This window comes from Xiphophorus couchianus, chromosome 17 (genome assembly GCF_001444195.1).
Source record: "Xiphophorus couchianus chromosome 17, X_couchianus-1.0, whole genome shotgun sequence".
In the NCBI taxonomy this organism is placed as follows: Eukaryota; Metazoa; Chordata; class Actinopteri; order Cyprinodontiformes; family Poeciliidae; genus Xiphophorus; species Xiphophorus couchianus.
In genome coordinates this window covers 17,082,983-17,100,722 of record NC_040244.1, presented here as the reverse complement: position 1 = coordinate 17,100,722, position 17,740 = coordinate 17,082,983, and the positions used below count along the sequence as shown (strand labels likewise).

At 41.7% G+C, this 17,740-nt stretch overlaps 1 protein-coding gene across 9 annotated transcripts in view; it reads right to left on the bottom strand.

Annotated features, from left to right (window-relative positions):
• Positions 1 to 2,261: 2,261 nt before the first annotated feature.
• The window catches only part of sbf1 (SET binding factor 1), a 59,778-nt gene continuing 44,299 nt past the window's right edge, over positions 2,262 to 17,740 (bottom strand). For 8 of the 9 annotated variants that reach the window (XM_028043398.1, XM_028043399.1, XM_028043400.1 and 5 more), the window contains 22 exons: positions 17,562 to 17,734; positions 17,406 to 17,479; positions 13,447 to 13,639; positions 13,237 to 13,364; positions 12,968 to 13,143; positions 11,850 to 11,986; positions 11,528 to 11,735; positions 10,945 to 11,141; positions 10,127 to 10,264; positions 9,952 to 10,047; positions 9,709 to 9,783; positions 9,077 to 9,249; positions 8,074 to 8,250; positions 7,896 to 7,997; positions 7,618 to 7,803; positions 6,855 to 6,981; positions 6,645 to 6,775; positions 6,129 to 6,473; positions 5,793 to 5,998; positions 5,111 to 5,198; positions 4,887 to 5,018; positions 2,262 to 4,688 (listed from right to left, as the gene is read on the bottom strand). In XM_028043398.1, the coding sequence (XP_027899199.1) occupies positions 4,590 to 4,688; positions 4,887 to 5,018; positions 5,111 to 5,198; positions 5,793 to 5,998; positions 6,129 to 6,473; positions 6,645 to 6,775; positions 6,855 to 6,981; positions 7,618 to 7,803; positions 7,896 to 7,997; positions 8,074 to 8,250; positions 9,077 to 9,249; positions 9,709 to 9,783; positions 9,952 to 10,047; positions 10,127 to 10,264; positions 10,945 to 11,141; positions 11,528 to 11,735; positions 11,850 to 11,986; positions 12,968 to 13,143; positions 13,237 to 13,364; positions 13,447 to 13,639; positions 17,406 to 17,479; positions 17,562 to 17,734 (3,361 nt within the window). In that variant the 3' untranslated portion in view covers positions 2,262 to 4,589. The remainder of the gene's footprint in view (positions 4,689 to 4,886; positions 5,019 to 5,110; positions 5,199 to 5,792; positions 5,999 to 6,128; positions 6,474 to 6,644; positions 6,776 to 6,854; positions 6,982 to 7,617; positions 7,804 to 7,895; positions 7,998 to 8,073; positions 8,251 to 9,076; positions 9,250 to 9,708; positions 9,784 to 9,951; positions 10,048 to 10,126; positions 10,265 to 10,944; positions 11,142 to 11,527; positions 11,736 to 11,849; positions 11,987 to 12,967; positions 13,144 to 13,236; positions 13,365 to 13,446; positions 13,640 to 17,405; positions 17,480 to 17,561; positions 17,735 to 17,740) is intronic. The other variant, XM_028043403.1, reaches the window with a different exon arrangement.

Sequence of the window (17,740 nt, the reverse complement as noted above, 5' to 3'; positions counted from 1 at the left end):
GCCTCCTACAGATGGCGCTGCTCGGAAGCTGGGTTGAAACACACGTAGTCTGTTGCCAGGAAAAACTGGTAGAGTGTACTGTAACTCTAAGGAAAATAACAATTTCAGGGAATTTTTATGACTGTTTTTAACCAAGAATAAATCTCACAGAAGCATAGCTAAAAAAAATTGAATATAATGGAAAAAGACGGCTGCATAGTGGCACAGTTGGTAGCACTGCTGCCTTGCAGCAAGAAGGTCCTGCCTGGGTTTGAATCCTAGCCTGCTGTCTTTCTGCATGGTCTCTCTAAATTCTCATTAGGTGTGTGCGCATGATTGTTTGTCCTGTCTGTCTCTGGACAGGTCGCCATGTGATAGACTGATGACCTGTCCAGGGTGACCTCGCCTGTTGATCACTGGAGTTAAGCACCAGCACCCCTAATGACCCCAATGGGATAAGGGTGTAAGAAAATGGAGGGAAAAAGTTACATTCTTTGTCACTCATTTTAGAAAGGGAAACTCAAATTACAGAATTTATTATTACACATAGTAAATGGTAAATAAATAAGAAAATAAAGTTTTCAAGTGGCAAAGATTTTATTCTTCATTCCCTCATATATACTGCATGAAAAGACATCTGGCCCACAGCCACTGGAGGTCAGGATGTCCTAGAGGTCATGCTTCTCTGAGTTGCTCTGGATTCAACAACTTATAAAAAAGCAGAATATTTCCTGCAGTGATTTGGAAAGTTAAAATACTTATAGTGTACATTTATAGTGTTGGAGTTGTACTGCCATTGTCAGCTGTAGAAATGCCAAAACAGCAATAGTCCAGTCATTTTGGATGTCACCATAATGACTCCGAGGCATACTAACCTGTGCACTCAAATCCTTATGTGCATTTTGAGTGAGTACACACATCATAGAAGGGCGTAGTGCGAGTATTGGGACGGGGCCTATGTATGCGACATACGTTACCAGTAATCACTCTGGTAGCACTGGCAGATATACCTAGACGCACTATGGCAGGAAAGTCTGAGGAGATGGCACAAAGCATGTGAAAATGGCAGAAAAGGTCCCCAAGATACTGTTCTTATGAGAAAGCACTCTTTATCCTGTTCAGCAAAATACAACAGTCAATGAACTGCATAGTTCTTGCAATGTGAAAACACAAAAAGTTTTAGATGAAAACTCTTGAACACCAAGTGGCACCATCAGGTGTTGCACCATGCACCAACTTGGTTTTGACTGTCAATATACATTACTTGCTCTCCACTGCTGTAGTAGATCAGCAGTTTTACATTACACTGGTAATTTAGAACAAGCAGGCAGGCCTTCTATATTTTGAGATAGTTTTAACCAGCCATTTATTTGGAACATTTTAAAGGTCCATTTATCTACTGTTACTATACCCAACACTTAGGCTGGTAGTGTTATTCAGCTTTGGTGGTTCCATCTATCACCAAAGGTTGCTTGTCGACATCCTTAGAATGTTGTCTCATTGGTATACTTCTTGTGAATAATGCCCTTTCCTTTTAGACTATGCAGGGTTGTAATGTAAAGCTCTTCTCCAGATACACTGGCTAATTTACTGGAGATTTAAACAATCATTGTTTTGATTCCTAGTCATCGTACAAGTGAGCCTGTGCAATCGAGGGAAACAGCTGGGTGTCTACGTCTCTGCAGCACTACTATGCAGTTATGTGCCAACTTGGGAAATTAATTTGAATGACTGAAATAATTTTGATGTCAATAAGTCTCAATTTCTTTCTTTTTTTTTAGTGTACAGGATGGGCCATAAGTTTCCATACATAGGAGAATGTAAAATGTATTATTTTTTATTTCAGATACCCAAGAAGATGAGTTTGACAAAAGAGCAAAGAATTTAAATTACACTGATGGCTGTATTGGGAAGCAGTCGCATGGTTTCACGAAACTTTAACAGAAAACATGGAATGAGCATCACACACGACACTGTGGCAAAACCTATTTGCAAGTTTCAGAAAACTGGAAATGTTGCAGATCAACCACAAAGTGGTCCAAGACATGCAGCGATTACAAAGAGTCCCACAAAAATAAAAGCGGTTGTCCAATATAAAATGTTTATTTTTTCTATGTATAGAAACTTATGGTTCACCCTGTATATTATATCCAAATATTACTTTGATAACTTTAGGCCAAGTATTCCAGAATTTAGAAAAAAATATTCCTGGATGACTTGTGAAAAAACAATAATGAACACCTGCAGAAAAGAAGAATGGTTAAAATTGATGATGACACATGAACTTTTAAACCCACAGTATTTATTTGGATTCTAAAAACTAGACTGACATGATTGACATCCCGGCTCAGAAGGTCATTTCTAAACAAAAAAATGAACCATATAAATAAAGGATTCTGTCAGACTGTGGTTAGTTGAGCTGTGTGAGGAGTAAACTAGAGGCAAATTGACTTGGGACTGACTGAAGCTAATATGGCTCTACAACAGGGTAATACACAGAGTATTGGGTTCTGTTCTGCTGTCATTTTGCACCAGCTGCAACAAAGAGCAAAGTGATCTCACCTGAAACTGAGTCAACATCTGCTGGACTGTTTCAGTTTGGATCAGCAGGAAGCTACAAAGCTGAACCCAATCAACGGATCCGAAACTTTAGAGAGGACTTTCTACTTCTCTGATTAGAACAAACATTGTTTTAGTGCAGTGAAGTAGCTACTGATTCTGTCAGAAAATTTAATACCTGAAACAAGAGCTAGATGTTTCTCAGGTCAAGGTTGATGCCACAGGTCAGCAGAACAGAACCTAGCACTAGGAAGGATTTGATGTCTGACATTTTTTTTACGTTCTCCATGACGATGACCCTGTGAGTGGGTGACCATATAATCTAACCAAACCCAGAGACTCCTACTGACACACCACTTCCACTCTTGATGAACAATTTGTATAAAGTAATAATGACTGTGTAAACAAAAAAGCAATAAAATTTACTTGCACATTAAAAAAAGTATTAGTCACATTAATACAGAAATAAATGGCACATTGAATTCCTAATTTCAAAAGAAAGTGGTGCTTTTCTTTACTGAGGAGACATGTTAAATAAATTACTACCATAAATGTTACATACAAATCTGGAGTAGTATATACAAATGAGTTGTTAGACACAAATAAACTACAGTTTGTAATTTTATGTTCAGACAGCAGTAGAAGTGTATGATACAATGTAGGGAGTTGTGTTGAACAAATGTGGGCCGGAGCGTGTGGGTTGGTGGCTGGCTGTGGGTGGAGAAGGGGCCGTCTTTCCAAAGGAAACAGAATTGCCTGCTGTGGACTGGCTCTGGCACGGTCACGTCCAACATGATGGAAGCCTTGGGAGCAAAGGAACACTGGTTCACTTTCACTTTGTTAAAGGAAAATTATGCCATCTATTTCCATCCCAGCTCAAACGCTTAGTGGAGTTCTGATTGTTCAGTTTTGTGTTTTAACACAGTAAGAGAAGCACAGAGAATAACTGTCGGTCTGATGGGAAGGAATGGGAAGTGTAAGTCAGACTGGGTCCGAAGTGCAAGGAAACAATACTACTGCGGTAAAAAAAAAAATTATAAAATGACATAATTTTCCTTTTACAACTTGTTTCCAACAATTTGTGTCCATCCCTAAATCTATCTCTGACACATCCCATAATATCACAGTATCCCTCCATGTCCCATCTCCCTGACCTCCTGTAGATTGTTCTGAAGACATAATAGAAATCCCTGCTTTTTCCTTCAACATCCCTTAAAAATCTCCATGGTAACAGTGGTTGGATAGAAGCACGGGGCCGTGAGCTGAGTGGAGCTGAGTAAAGAAACCGTTGTCTACTTTGTAAACACATATGGATTCTGAATCTCCAGATGGCTCTTCTGGTTTGGTCTTCACAACTGGATCATGGCTTTCACAAGATGTCTCCTCCTGTGGAGAACAGGTGGCCACAGGCAAAGTTTTCTCATTCTGATACAAACTTCTGATTCCTAAAAAAAAAAGAAAAAGAAAAAACTCCAAAAGAAAAACAAATCCTTCATGAACCGTTACAGAGCTCTCCTGCTCTACTGTCTCTATAGCAACATGCTCGTCAAAACATAGCGTCAGCGGGCTGCGTGAGGCAGTGAGAGCAGAGCTTTATGAGGACTGGGCGCTCCTCAGGGCAGGTTTGGTCCATCAACCCAGCAGTTAGTCCTTGAGATTCTAGTTTGGGCAGTCTAATGAGTTCATTGTGCAGCTTGGCTGCCTCCAGCTCCTCCGTCATTCCTCCTTAAAGTGTGAGTGGGGTTTGGACAGAAGGAGCAGGTGTTGGTTTACAGGAGGAGGGTCTGGAAGGATGGTGATGCTGGTCCAAGCTGCAGGATACCTCCCAGAGACGCTTGTTGATCAGACACTTGGGGAGTTGGCTTTTCTGGGACTTTTTCTTTTTTATAATAGAAACACTGTAACATGTGACATCAGATTATTAGTTCAACACTAGTGAACAGTGGTAAAAGGCCCCTTTCCCTCTTTGTTCTGCTGAGGTTAACCAGCAGAGGCTCCTGCAGGCACAGCAGCGCCCCCCAGTGTTTCCTGGTAGCACGGGCTCCAACCCTCTAGGCGTCTGACAGGGAGCTCTGGATACTGTCCATCCACAGCTGGGCATTTGAACTCTCCTGAGCACACAAGTTATACATGCGCTTGGAAGTTTTCAACTGAGAGTGGGAGAGAGAGGACAGTTAGAACCACTGAAATACACAGAATGCTTTTTGCCTTATGAAAATATTCACATCCTCTGCACTCTTACACAGTGGAAACTGGAAAGTATTTTCCTGTCTTGTGTTGATCTATTTTGTTTCTGCACTATAATGAGTGTTTCTGTATTTGAAGGAGAGAAATGTTTGCAGACTCACATCAAAGAAGGCTTTCTCCTCAACGTTTTTCGGTGCTCCCATGGTAGGTGTTCCCACTGTGACCGATTCCACGTCCGACAGCTCAATCACACCTTTACAGTCTTTGTCCTGCCTGCTGTCGTAATATCGCAGCTGGAAAAAGAGCCATGTTGGAGACAGGAGGAGGTCACAATCAGAACGGTATTCTTTAGTTTGGGTCGGTGGGGCTGTGTGATAAATTTCACCTCATGTTTCGTCTTATCCAGCACAAACCACCTAGGTTTCCAAGGTTTCAGCAATGCTCCTCTTTTGTACAAAATGCCTTCAAAACTCCTGATGGGGAAGAAGAGTTAAAAATGAGAGCAGTTCTGTTGAGGTAAGGGATGATCAGCAGTTAAAACTCATTTGAAAAATCATTTGATCTGTTTACAGGTGAAGCTCAATAAATTAACATAGAATTGAAACTCTAAAAAATATTTTTCATGGTGTAAACATCATATTATTTATGTCATATTTATTTCTGTTCATTTTGAGGATTGTGGTTCACAGCTAACAAAACACTGAAAAGTCAGCTTCTTAATACTCTTATCTAACCTACCATAACAGCATTTTACTTTTTAAAATGAATTACTGAAATTAATGAGCTTTTTCATGACATTCAAATTTAGATGCATATTGCAGGTTTTGTTGTTTGTTTCAGGAGGACATTCTGTCTCTATGTTCACACTGCAGGCCTTAATGCTCACTTCTGACTTTTTGGCAGTAGTTCACATTTCCAAATATTTGTGACTTGTGTGTGATTTTCTGTGTGAACTGCAACAATGTCACATGCAGTGAGCATGCTCAGAGTTTGTGGAAGTACACCTGGATGTAATGATGGAGCATCTGAGCTTCCCCTCACAGACGGCCGCCCTCCGGGGAACAGACCTGTTCTCGCTCTCCGTGCTCTGGAACTGGCTGTAGAGTGTGCTGGTACTCGGCCGACCCGCGACAGGTGTGGACGTGGCACTAGCTTCACAGTCCAGACCCAGCTTGATGGAAGATCCAACTCTGCTGTCCTGCAGGCAGACACCCTGGGATCGCCGCTGGTGGCTTAGGTTGGAGGACATCAACAGAGAACTGGAGAATGACGGCTGTTAAGAGAGAGAGAAAATATTCAGAATCACATTTAAAATCAGATCTACTGCTCAAAATGTTGTGCATAGAAACTGTTACTAGGTAACATTATGAGTATGTGGGTGGGAAATGAAACTCTTATCTCACTTTGCTTTCCAGTTTGGTCTCAGTCCTCTGTGTGGTCTTGATTTTGTCCCACGTGTCCTTCCACTTCTCCGATGTCTGGCCGAGCTCAGCCTCCAGGTTCTGCAGATCTTGCAGCAGTTTGGTGATGGCATCGGGCATCACTTTGCTTAGGTTGTCATAACACGGCCACACGATGTGCCGCTGAGACTTTGGAGCGCCGGTGTCAGCTTTCTCTGCTGTCTCCTCTGCCAGGCTCTCCTGCCGGCTCCTCAGCTCCCAGTCGTATGGGGGTCCGTCAGACAGAGTTTCCTCCAAGTAGAAGTCCCACACCTTCAGGTTGGAAATGAAAGTGTATGGCCGCAGGACCTGCAACACATTTCCACATCAGCCTTGTCTTAATGATTTAAGAACTCTGCGTCCTGAAACGATCCCGAAATGTTCCTGAGTCACATTCCATTAATATTCTGAGTCTAGGTTTCATTCAACCTCAGTAACAAGTGCAACTGTCACTACAAGATAGACGGAAGCTGCCCTCACCTCCTCATCCTCTGGAGAGTACATGTAGTTGTAGAAGACGGGGGCTTTCTTGTTGAGTCTGTCGATGTAGTCCCACACAGACTTGCACACCTGAGGATTTCTCCTGTCGCTTTTCTCCTCGTACAACACTCCTACATCCATACAATGATCAGCGTCACACAACCGCACAGTCAGAGAAACATGAGCAGATCTACTGCAGCTGTGGCTCACCGAGCTCGATGCGGTCATAGTCCGAGTCCAGCAGGAAGGTGCGGAAGCGGTTGGACATATAATGGTAGGCCAGGAACTTCAGGTAGTACTGGCTGAACTCAAACTCCATGGGGAACTGAAGGTGGATCTGAAGGATGCAGACGGGTTTTTAGGATGACAACACAGTTCTTTAAACAAAGAAGCAGTTTTTATGCTGTTTAGCTCATTCAAACACACATTTTCATCTTGGTTAAACTCAATGTTTTGCTCTATAAATGTGTGACTACAGGCTTAAGAACAGGAAGCTCTTAAGCCTTCTTTTTCTGTGGTTCAACTCCACAAACACACAGATGGCCATATGTACACCATATGTAGAGAAAGAGGAAGGGAACTTGAAGACTGTTGACATTTCTGCACAGAGGGTTTTATCTTTTTGAGTCCAGGTCAGAGGTAAGCCAGGAGTGGTCTCAGACAGGACAAATACAGTGTCAAGTCTAAAGATGTAAGACTATTTTCAGAACTTTGAGTTCATTAAGGTTTGCAAACATTTGTTTCAGCACACCAAAGCATTTCATCCTGGGTGGAGGTCTGGTCTTTATTGAACCAATGCAACACCTTGGTTTTTCTTCGACACTTGTGTAAACACAGGAGCTCACGATCAGCTCAATGAGTACAAAATGCCGAGGTCCTCATCCATCAAGTTGAGGTGTTTGCTTCTTGCTAACCCTGAGTAGCCTGAGATGGAACACTGCAAAGTCTGAACCGGATAGAGATGTTGACCCACCTGGTGTACACAGTCGAGGAACTGCAGAAAGACGGGGGTGAAACCACTGCTCTGGCTGCCCAGCGTCTGCGCACCCCGGTGGCTGAACCTGTGGCCAAACGACAGCCACTCCTTCTCTACCAACAGTCGGAAACCATCAAAAGTTCTATAGTATGGGTCAGACAGCAGCTGCACCAGGGACACCACCTACAAAAACACAGTTTGAACTCCTTGATAAAAAAAAGTAACAAATAAAAGCAGATTTTAGGTTGGGCTGCATATCTTTGTCGTGGTCCAACCTGTGTTGTAACATCCCAGCCGTCCTCCAGGCTGACCATGACCGAGGAGCCGGTGTCCAGTAGCTCCACCACCAAAACAGACACCTGCAGCACTCTGTGCAACTGGAAACACGGGCAACTCAGGTCAGAGTCCTGTCATCTACACTTAAGGAAAGCTGTAAAACCAATAAATACTGACCAGAGTCATCCACTCCGAGTCCTCTAGGAGGCGCAGGAAGCTCATGTTTGGCTCTGTGGTTTGGGAGCTCGGCACGCAGGCTTTCATCAGCTTCTTGAAACTGTTCTTCACCTGCCGCACATCACACACCTCGATGGGGATCACCTCCCACTGCTGGAACGAGTCCTGCTTTCCTCCCTGATGACAACATATCATTTTCTTCACTTACATTTAATGAATACCAACTTATTTTTTTTCCACCAAACATCACATATGAGTTTGACAGAGTGCCCAAACAGACCATATGATACCTTTTATCAAAAGAACAGATTTTCCCAAAGTATCTAGAGCAACAGCCTGCATTCCACACAGCTGTCATTCACATGAATGTTTTTATGACCCTGAAGTTTTATACTCAGAAAGGAAATCTTTTCCAAATGCCTTGGTCACTTAATAAAGCAGCTCTCATGTGAATGAACTTATTTAGCTCATTTAGAAATTCAAAAAGCTTTTGGTTATGTAATTAGTTAACTTTAAAGAGTGGTTAATATGTTAAATCTTTAATGGGAATTGGCTTTATAAATAAAGCAATGAAATGTTTAGAATTTCATTACTTTATAATGCAGTTTATAATGCAGTTTTCTTAGCCTTATACTGCAGATCATATGTCAACCCATAATCAGAGCAGACATTCAATAACTGCTAAAAATCAGTCCTGCTGGGTGAGAGAACAGATCATCAGTGTAGTATCACCGATCATCCAAATATTTTTACAGAGGTTCAACTGTTCTGACAAGTCATCCATGTACAAGTTAAACACCACAGATTATTGACTTAACAACCACATTTTTGTCAAATCAGTATCAATTAATTTAATTTGTCTAAATCAATTTTAGACAAATATTTTGTCTAAAAGAGCAGCTAACTGAAGACTAACCTGTTCTATTTTCTAGTTCTTTTGTGTAAACCTGTTATTGTGATCATACAGTATAACCAGTGACATTCTTAATATGTTTCTTCTCACCTTGAGTTGGGCCTTGTCCCCAATGATGTAGAGGTAGGCTTTCTGTTGGCGCAGGAACAACGGATCGTTTGGCCCTCCGTTGGGCTGTGGAGATTCCTTCCCAGCCAAACGTGTCCCAATATCTGGGTTGTAGGCACTTAGACGGCCACTGCCCCGGATGCTGCCCCATTTACCTGCAGGGGACACACATACACACAAAGTCAAGTCTTCCTAGACATCGTGATGTGAACCTTTAATCAACACATCATGTTGAAGACCATTCTGAAGGATCATTCTGTTTTGCTGAAAGAGCTGGAATGATCCTTGAATGTGTCAGCATCTGATTGCTGTCACATTCAGCTACTACCAGCCAAGCTCTGAAGCAAGGCAGTGATGAGTAAAAACTGCCCAGCTCACTTTGCTACATCATGATGATTAATCAGCAGAGGGGAGAATCAAACAGAAACAAACAGGACGTCAGAGTCCAGCTGCAGCGGCAGCAGCATGCACAACACACACAAGCAGTAACAACAAACCCCTTAGTCTGCAGAGACACCGCTTTTCCCAGAAGAACACCACACTGAAGCTACTGTTAGACATCTGATTGGTTAGAGAGGAGTGCAGGAAGAGTGAGGGGGCGTGGCCTACTGTACCTCTAGGAGAGTTCCTAGCTTTGCCAGAGACTTTGGGCTGAGAGAGGGAGATGACTTTCGCCTTTTGACCAAGTGCTGAGGTCAAATGACAGAGACGGCTCATTAACCAACAGCGTTACACAACGGAGGATGGTTCACTGGTTTGCACTGATTCCACACATGATGTAAAAGGAGTGTGTTCACTGACACACCATCAACTCTGATCAGTTCTCATTTCACTATGAGGACAGACTAGCAGCTCACCTCCTCTGCTGAAGGTTCCAGGGACGTCCTCCTTGTTGCCCAGAACCTGCTTCATCAGGTCTCCAATCTTTGGCTGCCTGAGCTTATCAGATGACTCTGTGGATGGCAAAAGCTGTCAGCCTGCAGACAAGGGTCCTCTAACAGCAACATGTGCTTTTAGAGTGTGTGCACTGACCAGAGGTGTTCATGTGTGTGGATGTGAAGCCACTCAGGGTGTTCCTGCCGGTACTCTCACTGTAGGAGGGCATGGAGCTGATGATGGCTTGGAGGTATTTCTCCTGCTCCAGGCTGGTGGAGTCTGCTTGAGACGGCACTAGGTAAGATGAAAAACAAAAACCAAAATGTTAGGCTTGAGCTGAGCTCTACGTTTCACCAATAACTGAGGAGTTAAAAGGTGCTTGTCCCTTTATCGTTTGCTACACTTCACCGACATTTTATTATCAGATAAAAGATAACCTGACTAAATATGAAATAAAGTTTTGTAATGACTTAACCTTTTTTTCCTTAGTGAAAAAAATCTGCCAAACGCGTCATCAAAACGCAGCCAGAATAAACTTGAAATGGTGTAAATATTTATTCACAGGACTGTACCTGTGCACAGTTGACAAAGTGGATGTTTTATATCTGATTAAATAAACACCTCACTAATTCAGCATGCAGCTCGGAGAATAAGTGATATGTGACTTCTTTGAAGCCCAACTGTCTCTTAGTATAAAGTCTAAACATTAATAAAATATAATCATGAACATGGTGTGCACAAAGATCACCAATAAGAGCTACACAATAAGCTGCAGTCATGACAGAGCTGCAACAGAAGGCAGCTGGACTTCTCTCTTTTTGTTGAAGACCTTTCAGAAGATTTACTCAGTTCTCAGAACCTTGTGGGTTTAGAAGCAAAACGACTTCAAAATATCAAGAAAAGATGTCTACTAAGACATATTTTAATGAAAACCAGGAATGTGTCCAGACAGTCAGCCTGACATAATGTTGTACCGGTAGTCGGCGCATTGGGAGACTTGAAGAAGCTGACGACTCCCTTGGCATGAAGGCCTGCAGAGCGCAGCAGGACGGCCTTGGTTCGTGAGTGTCTCCAGCACACAACAGGGAAGCGATTCTGTCTGTAGCAGCGGCAGATCCTATGAATGGTGGAGTCCGGAATGTTCTGAGGGATGATCAGCAGGCCGGGGTAGCTGGAGCACAAGAGGTCGAGCCATTTTTATTTGTCTGTCTGTCTTTTCTACACACTTTGCAAAAGGATTCATACCCCTGAAAATTTGTCAAATTTTGTCAAGGTACAAACAATAGCTTTGATGGATTTTATTGGGATTTTATGTCATAGACCAACACGATGCATCAACGTAAAATAGACAAAAAAGGATTCAGTTTTCAAAAACTGGGGTTTGAGAAAAATGTTGAAAACTATTTGTCATTTCCTTTAATTCACATTACTTCATTACCTTGTTTTCACTTAAAATCCCCACAAAATTCACCAATATATATGCCGTGGAAATGTTCAAGGGGTATAAACACTTTTGAAAGGCCTTCTACATTTGTACACCGACTACTGCTGCTGTACCTCCTGCAGACTGTGTACATGCGATTAGCTGTAGAAATCCTGAACGGCTCATTCTTAGATCGTGTCAGGCTGTTGCTCAGCGTGCCCAGACCTAGGCGCTGGTAGTCACGGCAACAGGCGCGCTCCACAACGTTGCTCATAGTCTGTCTGTCTGAAGAGCGGATGGTAGAGGACAGAGTCAGGGCACTCTGATCCACTTCCTCTGAGACTGTGGAGAAAATTGGTTGATTTAAACTTTAGGCCCATGATTCATTTCATTTCATTTGTTAAACGATGAAAAACAAAGACTTAAAAAACTGATCGGCCTTTTTCCTTGTAATACCTGAGATTTCATCTTCATCCAGCTCCGACTGGAAGTTGCTCCTGTTCTCCCAGGTTGCCGGAACCTCCTTCTTCCTGCCCACATACTGACGACTAATGGTTCTCTTTGCATTCTTCACCAAGTTTTTGGAAAGTGTCCTGAAGAGGATAAGGACATACTCAAAGATTTGTATCAATTTGGATCACTCTGATTCTCCACTAAAACTCATATTGCTGCCTAAACCCAAAGACTTATTCTAACTTTTATTTGGTATTCAGGTTCAGTAGCCACACTGCCACTCAGATAGAAAAAAACTGAGGGATATGTTATATATTTTTTTATTTTCAAAATAACTCATGCTGAAATTACATTAAGAAACCATAATGGTTCAGAAACTCCCGCTGCTTTGCAAGTGACTCACAAAGCAGGGGGAGTCTTTGGATCACAATACCTTCCTTAAAATTGTTCACATTTTAAAATGAGACCTTTTTTAAGATTTTTGCAGCGGTACGTAAGATCGGTGGATAAAATTGGCTTTACATGTAAGCATCAACTAATCACCTAAAATTAAGGACATAGCAATAGCAGCCATTTTGCAACATTTATATGTTGTAATCTGGAGGTTTGGCTGGAGGATATCTACATAAAATTTATTGCTAATCAGCAATAAATTAAATATAAATCTCCACTGAGTTGATCTTTAGAATTAACCAGTTTTCTAAATCATCTTATTTTCTCAGTGCTTTATCTATGTGACACTAATGCATAAACAGAAAACCATGATTCACAAATATCCAGTTTAACCTTCCTATGTTCACAGCATCATTTTATCAAGGCACATAAATGATTCATGAGGCCAGTCAGAACACTGACACTTTGTCATAAACTAGCCTCAAAGTAAATCCCTCCTGTACATGGCCCAACAAACAACCAATTCTAATGGCTCGTCTGCTTTCAGAGTTCTGAGTACTTGATGAAATAATGAAATGTCAAGTTACAAAAAAAGCAAAACAAACTATAACAACACTCCTCACCAGTTAGTGAGACTTGGTGTGCTTGGGCCAATGGATAAAGTCAAGCTAAAGGAGTGAAAACTGAGCTATTTGATTTATCTGAATAAAAGTCTTTTTGCCTCTTACTTTAATGACTGGTTCTTATCCTTGGTTTTGGGCTCCAACACCAGCTTGCCACTTTGACCAACTGTGAAAGCAAAGGTGCCCTGGACATGCTGAGGAAAGCGCAGCTTGTGTAAGTGCTTCCTGAAACTCTCAGCCAGGTCTGATGCCACCTCTTCATCAAAAGCAATTTTCATTAGCTGCAGGTAAGACAGAAAGAGAAGGACATCTGATCACCTGTGGGTTACAGGCGAAGGTCTACCAGAGGGTCGCTGATTGTGAGAGGTAAGTACCTGGAAGGTGCAGGATCGGAGCTGAAGGCCCTCCTGGACAAATTGGTCCATGGTTAGAGTGACAGAGATCCTCTTCTCCTTGGTCAGAGAGGCGATGGGGAAGGAGCGAGTCACTATCTGTTCACCCACTGAAGGAAAAGACAGCAGTTAATCTGGCTTAGAATAATGAAAAAAAATCCAGCAAGTCTCAGATGATCTTTTCTTCCTCACCTAATGCATCACTTGGTGTGCCCTTAAAGATAAGCCGGTAGGTTGTAAGAAAGATGGCACCCTCTGCAGGAAGAAGAGGTGGCCCTCCCATCTGCCCTGTGGCCTCGTCGCGGCCATCAGGGATGAGGTGGACCCGCATGCCATCCATCACCAGCTCCTCACCGGGAAGCAGCGTTGGCCTTAGCAACTTGGGCTGCAGATGAAAACAAAAAAAAGGAGCCATAAATCATTTGAAGTGCAAAAACAAGAAAGTGAAGAGAAGTAAAGCAGGCTTGCATTTAGTTTTTTTTCAGTAGATCAGTTCTTTATTTAGCACCTTTTCAGGTTTGTGAAAATAATTTAGAAAAACTAACAGAAAAGATCGCTTTGTGTTTGTGCTTAAAAGTTAAACTGCTGACAAGACTGAATGTTTGAATGTGAGTAGTAACTTTAAACTGTGCCATTACTTTAGGCCTTCACACACTCCAAACATCACTCTCATGCTTTGAAATCATGCGACCTGCACTGATTACCCAGAGAGCAAAATATGAGTGAATCAACGTTGAAATATAGTTAGGGAGAGACATTGAATCCATGTTGAAGAATGACACTGAAATGATACTGAAAGTGGTCAGTGACTTTCATGTTGAATCAACATTAATAACCGACACTATATCAATGTTGTTTCAACAATCTACATGCACATTTTAGTTTATTTTACATTGAATCAAAGTTAAGGAATCAATATTGATTCATGTACATTTTTTGGTCTGATAGGTCTACATCATCACATACTATTAAAAGTTTCTTCACTGGTGTTAAATACACAATGTTATTGACAGACAATATGTCATTCAAAATTGTCTTACATCAACATATTTCCAAAAATGTGTGTACACAAGCTTAAAATTGGCAAGATGGCATTAATATTACATTTTATTTAAGAAAACAGGCATAGTTCTGTAAAAATATTTGATTGGTTTTTGAACAACAGTCTATTGTCCATGGAAGAACAGCGTTCATGAAGTTAAGCCTTGTACTGTATGAACCAGGGAAACATTATGTGTTGGGCAACCCAAGTTTGACTGGTTGGCGTCACGTTGGTTCCTTGATGCCTTTCTCCCTCTCTGGTACATAACAAAGCCACTTCTTGACAGTTTTGTTGCAGTCTTTGTCAGTCAGCTTTGGGCCAAACTTCTGAGCAGCAGCTGAAAAACACCAAAACAAGAGTGAGGAAGGTGCCAGTTTGGGCCTGTTAGAAAGATAATAAAAAAGTTTTGAAACACACTGAAATATTAAATAGTATACTGGATCTGAGAACACACACAGAAACGGTATAATTCCACTTGTACACTCACAGCTAAATTAATAAGGACACGCCAATGAATATTCATGAAAATTTATCTTAAAGTTAGTCGACATACAGTACAGACCAAAACTTTGGACACACCTTCTAATTCAATGGGTTTTCTTTATTTTCATGACTATTTATAAGGCAAGAAATCCCACTTATTAACCTGACAGGGCACACCTATGAAGTGAAAACCATTTCAGGTGACTACCTCTTGAAGCTCATCAAGAAAATGCAGAGTGTGTGCAAAGCAGTAATCACAGCAAAAGGTTGCTACTTTGAAGAAACTAGAATATAAGGGGTATTTTCAGTTGTTTTACACTTTTTTGTTTAGTGCATATTTCCACATGTGTTATTCATAGTTTTGATGCCTTCAGTGTGAATCTACAATGTCAATAGTCATGAAAATAAAGGAAGCTCATTGAATTAAAAGGTGTGTCCAAACTTTTGGTCTGTACTGTATATAATCACACCTTTACTTATCAAACTGCAGCATAGGCACAAAACAATGCAGTTATTTTTCAATAAACACAGTTAAGATAAAAGTAATGTCGCCAAACTTACTGCAAAAGTGCTCAGAGTAGAATTCAATTCAGAAGCAGGTTGCAAACAAGCCAGCAGCGAAGGGCCGTGTAGTCGGGCCATACCACTCATGTAAAAAGGCGAGTTGGACGGGGTGGACCGCTCCATTGATCGAGGTGACTTGTAGATGTTTTTGTCAACACATTATGCACAGTCAGTAATAATATTTACAGACAAGTAATAAAATGTACAGAAAGGAATCACAACCCACTGTCCTTAACAGTGCGTCATGTAGTGCTTAGTTTAAAACATCACTACATTAATTTAACGTTGACCAGATATCGGCATTTGAATCATTACAATTCAACCACAAAGCAGCATTGACTCAGTGACATCTCTTCAACATTGATTTCTTGACTAGAATTGGATGATTGTTTGATGGTTGATCCACCGTCAGTCGTTGACTATAACCAAAAATCAACCTTTTTGACCATAATTCAACATTGAATTACCATTGCTTGCTATCTGGGTAATGTTAAAAGTTAAATTCTGACTGAAGAATGAACACCAACCAGATATCATCTGGAGAAATCCTTGTAAATGAGATTTAATACACAAAAACTATATAAACCAAAGACCAGCATTATGTTTGTTATATTTGACAATCGTCTGGTATTTCGTCAGCAGCTTTATTTTGACCTCAGGGCTGATTATGAGACTAGTGAGGTATTCCAAAGGCAGACCGTGAAAAGTATGAAGCTGGCTTTGTCCTTTTAACCACTTCATCATTCATCTAACAATTCAATTTGTTTTGCAAATAAAACAGTAACACATTCAGTCATGGCAGTCCTGTTAATGTGGCTGGCACAGGGCATTTCATTCTGTAGTCAGCTTCCTGTGACCATCTTCTAGCCTTTCTTTACAGGATGCCTATGAACGAGGGGTTTATATGCTGAGCAGAGAAAAATGAGATTCTGATCAGCTTTGTCCAGATGAGGTCTTGCTTTGGAAAAGTATGAATCCTTGACATTTGAATAAAACAAATCCAATGTCTTGTTTTTTCTGACAGAGTAGCTAACAATCTGTTGAAATGTTAGAAGTGCAAAAGAGAGTGATGCATGATTAGAATCCACAGAATCAAATGAATGGGTTAATTTTGCATTTGCAAAATTTGCTGATGTACCGAGGTGGTAATTCAGTGTTTTGGTTCAGGTATGTTGGAGCAGGAAAAAGTCCAAAAGCTGCAGGACAGTGGCACTAAAGGCACAGAGTTACTAGATAAGATTAAAGCCTCTTTCTATATTAGAATGGACTCTTCAAAGTCCTGTTCTGAATCCATTAACAACGACTGTTACTGAGCTATTTTGCAAAGAACAATGAGTACAAACTAAGCCTCTAGTTTCTAGTGAGCACACTTTTAGATTTATATTTGCAAAATATTTTGAAAACCATAAAAAATTCCCACTGCATGCACTTCTTAGTGTTTGTCTATCACTCGAAATAACTTTCTATTAAAGTCTGTGGTTGTAACATAACTCCAGTCAAACCAGTGGACCATTACCAGGTTACTTCAGAACTTGATGACTTGCTGAGGTAATTCATTCATTTCAATCAGTTTTGCTGGAGCAGACACTCGTCTAAGACATTCAGGGCATTGTACAGCTGGAGGTGCTACTGACTGATTTACTCTGAAAACTAAGGCGAGACAATGCTCACAGGATGCCATCTTCCTATAACATATCTACAGGAATGATGAAAACAGTCAGATGAAGCTTGGCATAGCCCGAATCCGTCTCCAGCACACTGCATGCATGCACCCTTCAGCGTGAAGGCACTCAGCTCTGGAGGTCCTGGAGAAGCTACAACAGCCAGACTGAGCTTCTCCGGCCTCTACAGAGATCAAACAGCAGGGTGGGAGGGAACCATCACCCAGCAAGGACCACTGCGGCATGCTGAGAATCACGCCGTTCTGTCTGGATGGACAGACGTACCTGCCATGACACTGTGAGCCTGAGCTGAAGGGATTGGTGGAGAGGGGAGTGGGCGGGGCTGGATGGGGCTCTGCATGACCTTTTTCCAGTGGAAGGTAAAAACAGGAATTGGTTACCTTTTGGATCGGAGGCAGTCTCTTACTCTCCCTGTGGACTGCGTCCAGTGTCTCGATGTGCATCTGAACAATATCTGCAGGCACATTTATACCAATGAAGCTCCATACAATGCTTGTAAACTGCTCAATCAGAGATCAGTGAGTGAAGGATCATACCTGGTATCATAGTGTGGAGCGCCTTCAGGTGCTCGTTCGTCACACCGCTCTCATTACACACTTTATCTACAAAGCGATTGATAAAGCGCACCACTGAATTGGCCACGTCCGAGCTCTCTGCGTCTTCAAAGCCACTCTCTGTGTCGTAGCTCTCTGCCATGCTGCCTGCAATACTGCAA